Source organism: Pristiophorus japonicus, chromosome 16 (genome assembly GCF_044704955.1).
Source record: "Pristiophorus japonicus isolate sPriJap1 chromosome 16, sPriJap1.hap1, whole genome shotgun sequence".
Classification (NCBI taxonomy): Eukaryota; Metazoa; Chordata; class Chondrichthyes; family Pristiophoridae; genus Pristiophorus; species Pristiophorus japonicus.
The window spans coordinates 14,223,068-14,233,782 of NC_091992.1; the positions used below are offsets into that span (position 1 = coordinate 14,223,068).

The 10,715-nt window shown below is 43.1% G+C and overlaps 1 protein-coding gene across 1 annotated transcript; it reads left to right on the forward strand.

Annotated features, from left to right (window-relative positions):
- Nucleotides 1-342: 342 nt before the first annotated feature.
- On the forward strand, nucleotides 343-8,283 carry tmem97 (transmembrane protein 97). Its single transcript, XM_070858058.1, has 3 exons — nucleotides 343-462; nucleotides 2,548-2,692; nucleotides 7,086-8,283. The coding sequence occupies exons 1-3, from the start codon at nucleotides 343-345 to the stop codon at nucleotides 7,334-7,336; spliced, it is 516 nt and encodes a 171-aa protein (XP_070714159.1). The 3' UTR covers nucleotides 7,337-8,283.
- Nucleotides 8,284-10,715: the final 2,432 nt, after the last annotated feature.

The window sequence follows — 10,715 nt, forward strand, 5'->3', positions numbered from 1 at the left end:
GGCGCGTGTGCATATCGTACGCACCCGGAGAGGCCGAAATTTCAGGACCAATTCTCAACCAACATTTGCCAGATCCTGCAGTGCTGGAACCACCGCAGTGCAGAATCTGTCAGCCTGGGCTGAGCAAACCTTCCCATTGCACACCTGGATAGGGCTGAGGCTACACTTGATCACTTTAGGGAAGACTCTGACGTTTATTGAGCACAAAGCGAGTCTGTCAATCTTCCTGTGAGTGCAGGGTTGGTCGCTCCGCGTTACTCCGCCTTCAGTATGCTAACCAATCGCTTGAGGAGCTGCGAGTGGCGACACTTTGTGCACCAATCCCCAATCCTTCAGCCCGCCATGGCGTCCTGCATGCGGCTGCTGGAGTGGGTCTTCTTCTTTTACTTCTTCACACACATTCCCATTACTTTGGCCATCGACTTGCAGGCTCTGCTACCCGAGTGGCTGTACCCGCCCGCAGTGAGTGTTTGCAACCATTGAGACAAGGCGACTGCATTTAGGGTTACCGCAACCCCTGTTCCAGCTCCCGGTCCCCGCTGGAGCGCGGCTCGATGCTGCACTACCGCTGAACAGCGAAAGTAGGAAGGCGAGAGTTCGGGAGGATCTCTGTCTCTTGCTGTGAGCCGCACCCCGGAGTTTGTAGCTCCGATATCCTTCTGAATCATGTCGGGATGAGTTGTTGCGCCAGAACCTCCCAGAAATCATTAACCTCAGTCGCATATTGAAGCATAAGCAAGTGTACCGGCTGTTGCACCGATTCCCATTAAACTACTTCAAATTGTACAGGTTCTTATTGAACCCTGATTCCTGTTATATATGCAGCCTATAGATATATGTGTAGTCACTGTATAGTTGCATAAGATGGAGACTTGTTTACCTGATGTACTATCAATAAGGTTTACAATGTGTATATACTATGCTGGCACCACGAGAGGGTGCAACTGGTGGAGACCGGAGTTTCCTGCCCTGGTGGCAGGGGCTGTATTAAAGGGTAGCCACCATGCGGCTGCCTCACTCTGGAGTTACGAATAAAGGACCAAGGTCACTACAGTTTGAGTACAACATATTGTCTCGTGAAGTCATTCATAAGTGCTTTACAGACAACAATTCCCATTGTACAGATTCTTATTTAACCAGTTCCCATTGTGCAGGTTCATATTGGACTGGTTAACATTACACAGGGAGTGTTTGCCAGTATCACTGGGCTGCAGCGCTATGTATTGTGCTGTGCAAATCCACCAAGCTCCAAGCCACCAGTCTGGGATCTGGTCGGCAAACACTTGGGGGTCTGTCCCAATGGCCAATATTAGGAGTTCTGGGTTTAGCTCAAGCCTGTCTTGCACATTTAGATACTGTGCGGTAAACCATCCAGCAAACCCACAGCTCCTGTGAAGGACTGGTTGTATGATATCTCTCGTGTTGCTTTCATACCATACAGTCTGCCCCTGATATTTCAATGTCGATTCTTGTTTTTGAATTATCCCGTAATTGAGATTAAGGAACTGGAGTAAAACAACAATTCGGGATGTTTTAATGCAATTCAAATCATTCATTCATTCGAATTAAGCGACAGGGAGTTATCGGAACTAAACCGTTTGACACTTTCAGTGATGCTGTAACACCCAACGCAGCATCGAAGGTAGAGTTTAAAATGGGCAGATGATTATCAATGTTGGGAAGGTACCTAAAGAAGGTGCTTTTACACAACTGTTGATGCAAGGTCTGTGCAGGCGGCAACATTGGGAAATGTAAACTTATACAGCCAATGGCAACAGCGACCTCTGTGGATCCATTGTCAGAACTAAGACTTTCCTCAATTACCACAAATGATCAGGGGCGGGGTCAGCCTGTTTCCATTGCGATCACCAGTGCATGATCAGGTGACCTTAGAGCACGATCACATAGTGTTCACCAATTTGCACAACATAGAATAAATCAACATTTAATACACGCATACATTTTTAGTTTGACTGGGCAACTTGTTTTGCCTCCCTCCTGTTCCTAAGGAAACTCGCACACACTCGCACTGCACAGTATCTAAGGAAACTCCTTCACACTCACTGCACAGTTTCTAAGGAAACTCCTTCACACTTGCACTGCACAGTATCCAAGGAAACTCGTGCACACTCGCACTGCACAGTATCTAAGGAAATCCCTTCGCACACTCACTGCACAGTATCTAAGGAAACTCCTTCACATTCACACTGCACAGTATCTAAGGAAACTCCTTCACACTTGCTGCACAGTATTTAAGGAAATCCCTTCACACACTTACTGCACTGTAAGGAAACTCCTTCACACTCTCACTGCACAGTATCTAAGGAAACTCGCGCACACTCGTACTGCACCGTATCTAAGGAAACTCCTTCACACTCACTGCACAGTAAGGAAACTCACGCACACTCGCACTGCACAGTATCTAATGATACATTAATACCCAGTATTGACTCTGAATGTGGAACACAGAAGAAAGGCTTTGATTGTAGTTGAACAAACTTTTAAAAATGTTAAATTTATTTTTAAATGCTATATTTCTTTCCACAGCTGCAAGGTTTATTAAAATGGTACGCAGCTCAGTTCAAAGACCCAATGATTATGGACCCTCCCGCATGGTTCAATGCATGCATTCTTTGTGAAGCATTGCTGCAGATGCCTTTCTTTCCTGTCGCAGCTTATGCTTTCTATAAAGGTCAGTGCAGTATTTCTTTACATTTGTAACTTATCTTAGTATTCCCTCCCTCCATCACATCTGTATTTGCATCATTAATGCAATGTTGGTAGGTTGTACCATTATTTTAGATTATATCATGTAGCCAAAATGTGTGTCGCCGTGAGGATTGTTTGATTTTTTTTAATGGCGCATTAATACCAGATGAAAAATGTGGAACAATAAACAGGATTTTTTTTCTCTAACCGATTTTGATATGCCTTTTTTTGTTGCAATAACTATATCGTATGTTTCTGTATTCCATTACATCACATTCCCATTCTCACTTCTTGCTCCTCACTGGCCATTCAGTGTACTTCCCCAATCATAGACAGAAATTTCAATACAGAAGGAAGCCACTCGAACGATCAACCCCAAGACCAGTTCCCTGTATCTTTAAATATTTTGCTTTTAGAAATGTTTTATTTCCCCCTTAAATGTTGTGGTTGACTTGACTTTGTTAGTCACCAGTGATAGAGTTTTGTATTAACCTTTTACATGAAAAAAATCCTTTTAGCCTGTTCCTTGATTTTTCTAGGGCTAATTCTGAGTTTATGCCTTCTTGTTAGATTCAGTGAACAGTGGAAATAGTAATTCACTATTTATTGTCTCAGACTCTTTCATAATTTTGAACACTTCTCGTTGATCCTATCCTTAACCATCTCATAGGAACATAGGAACAGTAGACCATTTAGCCCCTTGAGCCTGTTCCGCCATTCAATGAAATCACGTCGGTTTTGTGACCTAATTCCATATACCTGCTTTTGGCCCATAACCCCTAATATCTTTGGTTAACAAAAAGCTATCAATATCAGATTTAAAATGAGCATTTGATCCAGCATCAGTTGCCATTTGCAGAAGAGAGTTCCAAATGTCTACCACCAAATGTCTAATGTGTAGAAGTGTTTCTTAATTTCACTCCTGAAAGGTCTGGCTCTAATTTTTATCTCACTCCAGTGATCACATCCTTGATTTTAAGTCTCTTGTCATAACTATATCCTCTCATTTCGGGAATCATCTGAGTGATTAGGCTGTACCTTTTCCATGGTTGGAAAATTCTTTCTTCAATGGAATGTCTAAAGCGGCACACAGTTCTCCAATCAAAACCTAACCAATGTCTTGTATTGGTTCATCACCACTTCCTTGCTTTTGTATTTAGTGCCCCTATTTATATGGAAAAAAGAGACTTCTCAGTCTCCTTGATAAAGTGCAACATTCCCAGCGACTCCTGGGAATCCCTGGTCCACAATTGTCCAAAGTGGAGGAAGAGCATACGTGAGGGCGCTGAGCACCCCGAGTCCCATCGCCGAGACCATGCAGAAACCAAGCGTAGACAGTGGAAGGAGCGTGCGGCAAACCAGTCCCACCCACCCTTTCCTTCAACCACTGTCTGCCCCACCTGTGACAGAGACTGTAGGTCCCGCATTGGACTCCTCAGCTTTTAGAGTGGAAGCAAGTCATCCTAGACTCCGAGGGACTGCCTATGATGATGATGCTTTTGTATTCAGTGCCTCTATTTATACGAAAAAAGAGACTTTTCAGTCTACAGTTATACTGCCTTTTTTGCGGTGCAGCAAAGTGAAAACTAGGAATCTGACTCTAGTGCTTTAAAATAGGAGTGAAATGTCTGTCAGTTTATGGGTTTCCAGTTCATTTTCCAATTTACAGTACTGTAGTTCAGCAAAAAGAATATTAAAACCCTGTCGTTTCACACCCTGTAGGTTGAACAGAAGTTTCTTAAGTTTTTCACTTTATCATTTTTTTTTAATTCGCTCACGGGATGTGGGCGTCACTGGCAAGGCATTGCCCATCCCCAGTTGCCCTTGAGAAACTGCCACCTTTAAACCGCTGCAGTTCATGTGGTGAATGTACAATGACTGTCGTAGAAGTTTTGTACAACTGAGTGGCATGTTGGGCCATTTCAAAGGGCAGAACGGGTAAGGACGGCAGATTTCCTTCCCTAAAGGACATTAGTGAACCAGATGGGTTTTTACGACAACCAGGTAGTTTCGTGGTCACCATTACTGATACTAACTGTTCTATTCCAGATTTATTTAATTAACTGAGTTTAAATTTCCCAGCTATTGGTGGGATTTGAATTTGCGTCTCAGGATTATTAGTCCAGGCCTCTGGATTACTAGTCCAGTAACATAACCACAATGCTACCGTACCCAAATACATTATGATGAGTGTATGAACTTGTTGTCATCACATTAACATGCACATATCCTAGAGCCTCCAACTGGCTTTGGATTCACGAAAAGTTTCAATCCGTCTGAGTGACGCTATAACTCTGGTCTAGCGAACCATCAGTTGTTTGAACGTAAATGGATCTCAAATTTTGGCACGTGTAACTTGTGCCTAAGTGTCACATCCCCCAAGCAGTCCCACAACTCCCATTGCGTTCTTGATCACTGCTTCGTTGCTCTAGAGAGGCGGCAGAGAAAATAAAACAGCCACTGCCTCTTGACGGGGAGGGAACAAGCAGAAAGAGTTGTTCCTGAGGTGCTGCTGCACATGTCCCACCAGCTGATCAGAGCAGCACTTCAGAGACCTGGGAGCAGGTCATTTGGCTGCTTTCTTGGCTGCAGTCAGTGACTCAGTGGCAACTAAGAGGCAGCGGTAGAGAAAATACAGTGATTGAGTCAATGTCGATAATCCAATCTTGGGTTTCAGATTTTGTAGATAAACTGCTTAAGATTTGCTTTTGCAGTTTATTGTGACAGTTGAATCCTTAAATAGGCTAGTGCCAGGAAAAACAGTAGAGGGAAAATTGAATTCCTGCAGATTACAGCAAATAGCATTCCTGAAGATATTCTGTTTGCTTTAGGGATCTCGGAATTTTTTGTTGGATGACTCTACCAGATAAATAGTGACAACTATTATCTTGCTATTTGTATTGTATATCTATTGCAGGATTTAACACAATCATACCATACAACCTGAAGTAAACTGTGACTGAGAGTGAAGCAAAATTAACATTAGGAACTGAGAGAGAGAAAGAAAGAAAAGACTTGCATTTATATAGCGCCTTTCACGACCGCCAGATGTCTCAAAGCGCTTTACAGCCAATGAAGTACTTTTTGAAGTGTAGTTACTGTTGTAATGTGGGAAACGCGGCAGCCAATTTATCCACAGCAAGCTCCCACAAACAGCAATGTGATAATGACCAGATAATCTGTTTTTATGTTGATTGAGAGATAAATATTGGCCAGGACACCGGGGATAACTCCTGTGCTCTTTTTCAAAATAGTGCCATGGAATCTTCAGAGTGTGGACAGGGCCTCGGTTTAACGTCTCATCCAAAAGGCAGCACCACCTGGAGTGGAAAGGCAGAATTTGTTTTGGATCTGTATGAATTGAGCTGAGTGCTGCAGAGACATTGATGATGTTCATTCGCTTCCCCCCCGCTCTGCCATTATAAATCATTCCTGTCACTCACACTGGCTTTGAAAGGACTGACAGCTGTGATGTTCATAATATGGCAAACCATGAAGATGGGAATATCAGGTCTACTGTGTGTCTCATCTTATTTCCTCTGCTTTTTCCTGCGAGGGCCTTCCTGCACAATGAACTTTACCATATCGAGCATGGACTGCAGGCTTGTGTTTGTGTGTCTGCCAGCTTGCACCTGCCAGCTGTGGGTGCAGTGTCGGCTGTGTAGCACTCTTGCCTCTGAGTCAGAAGGTTGTGGGTTCAAATCCCGCTCCAGTGACCTGAGCACAAAATTCCAGGCTGGCACTCCAGCACAGTGCTGAGGGAGTGCTGCACTGTCGGAGCTGCCATTTTTCATTAAACCGAGGCCCCATCTATCCTCTCGGGTGGATGCTGAAAGATCCCATGGCACTATTTTGAAGAGGAGCAGGGCAATTCTCCCTGGTGTCCTGGCCAATATTTATCCCTCAACCAGCATCACCAAAAAAAGATTATCTGGTCTTATCAAATTGCTGTTCGTGGGAGCTTGCTGTGTGGAAATTGTCGGTCGCGTTTCCCTACATTACAACAGTACTTAATTGACTGTAAGCACTTTGGGGCATCCTGAGGTAGTGAAAGACATAAATGCAAGTCTTTCTTCCTTTAAGGATTGACTAAGCTTCCCTCCCTGTGGCCATAGTGCTTTTTCACAATAAACCAAGATAAGAGTCACCATTTTGGGAATTGTGGATATAGAATCATATCCTGTGCCTTCAAGGCAGTCTCTAAAACTAATTTAAGTCCCTCTAATTTCTTTTTTTTTAAACATCCAAAGAACTATTTATACAACATGACATTTTGTTTTACATTTCAAAGGTCATGCCTGGAATAATCCACATAAATACACAATGGAGAGAAGTATGATTAATAATATAATGCTTTGTATTACTCTTACATGCAGGAAGTTGCTCATGGATAAGGACACCCGCTATCGTGTACTCCACACATGTGGCTACAACAGTCATTTCCATCCTTGCACATATTCTGTTTAACGACTTCTCAAAATCGACATACCCAGGACCAAATACCTTGTCAGAACGGTTGTCTCTCTTAGCTATTTACGCTCCCTATTTACTAATCCCGATTATGATCTTGCTAACCATGCTTTTCAGCAAAAGGTATAATCCTGATGAGGAAAAGAAGAGACGGTAACTGCTTCCAAGTGGATCATTTCCCATTTTTCCCTCGGTGCTCCATTTGGAATTACGGTCTTATAATTTGGGAGCAATTTGTAATAAAATTGTAAATCTGAATAAAATAGGATGTGCGTGAAGACTTTACTGTCACAGCAGAGCTGCCCTCTGTTTAATTTCAGTTAAAATTGACAGGATCACAAAGTGTGTACCATGGAGCCTCAGAGGCCACATAGAAAGTTTAAATCCATGTTCCCATTAATTTGTATATATCTCGTGTTGCTGATACTAAGAGACCTTGGTCATCTGATTTATCAATAGGGTAACAGTGCTAAGAACAACTCTTTCCAAATGGCCAGTTCAAACAGGGGCATACAGGCACACCGAATTGCCTGCACTTTGAGAGCTGGATTTCCAGCGCTCATTTAAAAAAAAATCTCATAATACTCCTGTGAAGCGCCTTTGCACATTTCACTATGTTCAAGGCGCTATATAAATACAAGTTGTTGTTGCTGCATCTGGCCCTAGGACCACAGGTTAGATAATCTGATTTAGCCCTTTTGGTCTCCGTAATCCACCTTCAATTCCTGTGCCCAGCTTCTTAAATGGGACCATTTTCCTGCCACCCTCCCTAGCAACCTATTGAGCTTGTTGGATCACCCTGTTTAGAGAAATACATTCTGGCTTCTGCCCTGAATTTGCTCCTCAAAACTTTGACTATTCGTCACTAATATTTGGATTACTCTATGGATTCTGTTTTCCAATCAATTGTTCAGGAGTGAGATTATTTAAAAATTGTATGCCAGCAACATGATAGTTGGATCAGAAAGTTGCTGTATTTGGGCAGTAGAAGGATGAACAGCCATTATTCCTGTACACTTGTACCTTGGTGTATGGTATCGAGGATCATATGATACTGATGATCTTGGAAATGCACTATCAATAAACAGTATTTTAATTCCTGTACTTATGCTTGGGAGAACCTTTCTTTGTATTTTATTAATGATGGATAATTTGATGTTTTCAGTGTCACATGACAGGTTCTCTCAATGTTCCCCGACACACACACATACTGATAAAAGGCAGGTAAAACATTGGAGTATTCTGGAGGACAACAAAAGAATTGATTGTACATTTTAGATTGAGTTATGAAGTGAGGCTAAGAAAGTTAAATCTATTCTCTAGCAAAAATATTTTTAAGATGGATATGATTCAAGTTAAAGTAATGAGGAGGATATAGCAAAGGATAAGTTTGTGCAAAGCCAGGACAAGAATACATGATTATAAACCTCTTCATGTTTTGTTATTTCCAGGATGTGCCTGACACTGGCAATGCTGCATTAGTTGTCTATCACTAATCGCCCTGAAATGGTGGACCTTATTCTTGAAACACTGCAATCCTCTCGCACCAGTGTTAAGTTGGGAATTCTGTGATTTTGACCCAGCACTAATGAAAGAACGGTGGTATATGTCCAAGTCAGAATAGTGAGAGACTTGGGAGAGGCATTTGCAGGTGATGGGTGCTCCCATGATATTATTACTTTTGCCCTTCCGACTAGTAGTCACCAGAGGTGCTGTCAAAGAAAGAATTATGGAGTGGACCGCTACCTGGTACAGAAAATACTGACTCTGTTGAAGCATTCCGAAGAGAATTGCTCCAAGCCCCAACTCTGAGCCGAGGGATCAGAGCGCGACAAAAAAAATTATTATGCACCTAATTGGGTCCTGGAAAATGGACACAGATAATGGAGCAAGCTGGATTAGCTGGTTGTCCTATTCAGTGCTATAGTATAGTCGGTGTCTTTGAGTGTTTCCCCGTTCTTGGCCAGCAGTGGACTGCGGCCTTGGGTGTTTGGGCCGTAGGTGGCCTTGACTGCGATGAAGAATCCTCGCACGTCATGGCTGTCGGCCAGCTGCTGTATCTTCTGTGCTTTCTCCATCCACCACCTGTTCTTTAGGTCCCAGGTTTTTTTGTTGGACTTCAGTCTTGAGCCATCTCTAATGCTGCTTTGCTGCTCCCGAGTTGAGTTGTTAAGGCTCAGAAATGCCCTGTACTTGCGATCTATTAGCTCATGGATCTCCTGATCGTTCTCATTGAACCAGTCCTAGAGATCCAACACCGCCTCCTGTGCACCAGCACAACCTGAGGAAATGAGTGTTTGGAGAACAGGCCCTCAAAACTGCCACCAAGCTCATGGTCTACAGGGCTGTAGTGATACCCGCCCCCCTGTATGGCTCAGAAACATGGACCATGTACAGTAGACACCTCAAGTCGCTGGAGAAATACCACCAACTATGTCGCCGCAAGATCCTACAAATCCCCTGGGAGGACAGACACACCAACATTAGCATCCTCGACCAGGCCAACATCCCCAGCATTGAAGCACTGAGCACACTTAATCCGCTCCGATGGGCAGGCCACATAGTTCGTATGCCAGACAAGAGACTCCCAAAGCAAGCGCTCTACTTGGAACTGCTTCACGGCAAACGAGCCAAAGGTGGGCAGTGGAAACGTTACAAGGACACCCTCAAAGCCTCCCTGATAAAGTGCAACATCCCCATCAACACCTGGGAGACCCTGGCCAAAGACCGCTCTAAGTGGAGGAAGTGCATCCAGGTGGGCGCTGAGCACCTCGAGTCTCATCGCCGAGAGCATGCAGAAATCAAGCGCAGGTTGCGGAAAGAGCGTGCGGCAAACCAGTCCCACCCACCCCTTCTCTCAACGGTTATCTGCCCCACCTGTGACAGAGACTGTGCTTCTCGAATTGGACTGTACAGCCACCTAAGGACTCCTTTAAGAGTGGAAGCAAGTCTTCCTCGATTCCGAGGGACTGCCTATGCTGCTGATGATGATGATATGTTCGACAACTCCTTGCTTAATTTAAAAAGGACTGTGAATGTGGTAAGCATAAACTTAGAAATGAGAAATTTTACTGGGCCGAAAGCTGATCAACCATAACTGAAGCAGCAGTATAACTAAACACAAAAATATATATTTTGGCATTGATCTCAAATACTATTGCAATATATAATCACAGCTAAATGAAATTCTGTTGGAACATTTTGGTCCTAGATGAAGATGGTGTTTAGTTTGAGACCTCAGTATACCGTATTGGATTTATATAAATATCAATTGAAACAGTCACTTGGATTGTGTGTTTTCAACTGGGTTAAATTCAAATAAATCTATTCAATACTTTTTATGTAGAGGAGTTCAGTCCTGATTAAATATGCAGTAATGTAACTGGTAATAAAAAGTGGACTTTCATGAAATTGCTGTGAAGTATTTTCCCAATAACTTACTTCTGTAAAAGTGATTGAATTTTTAATAGGACTAATGACACTATCCTCAAACCTACATTTTTATGGCTTATCTTGCAACAAATTACTCTGATTTA

Bases quoted from the DNA above. Each gene is read 5' to 3' on its own strand.
- tmem97 (XM_070858058.1), top strand. From the start codon at position 343: ATGGCGTCCTGCATGCGGCTGCTGGAGTGGGTCTTCTTCTTTTACTTC. The intron at 463-2,547 runs GTGAGTGTTTGC...TTCTTTCCACAG, and splicing joins AGTGGCTGTACCCGCCCGCA to CTGCAAGGTTTATTAAAATG. The intron at 2,693-7,085 runs GTCAGTGCAGTA...TCTTACATGCAG, and splicing joins AGCTTATGCTTTCTATAAAG to GAAGTTGCTCATGGATAAGG.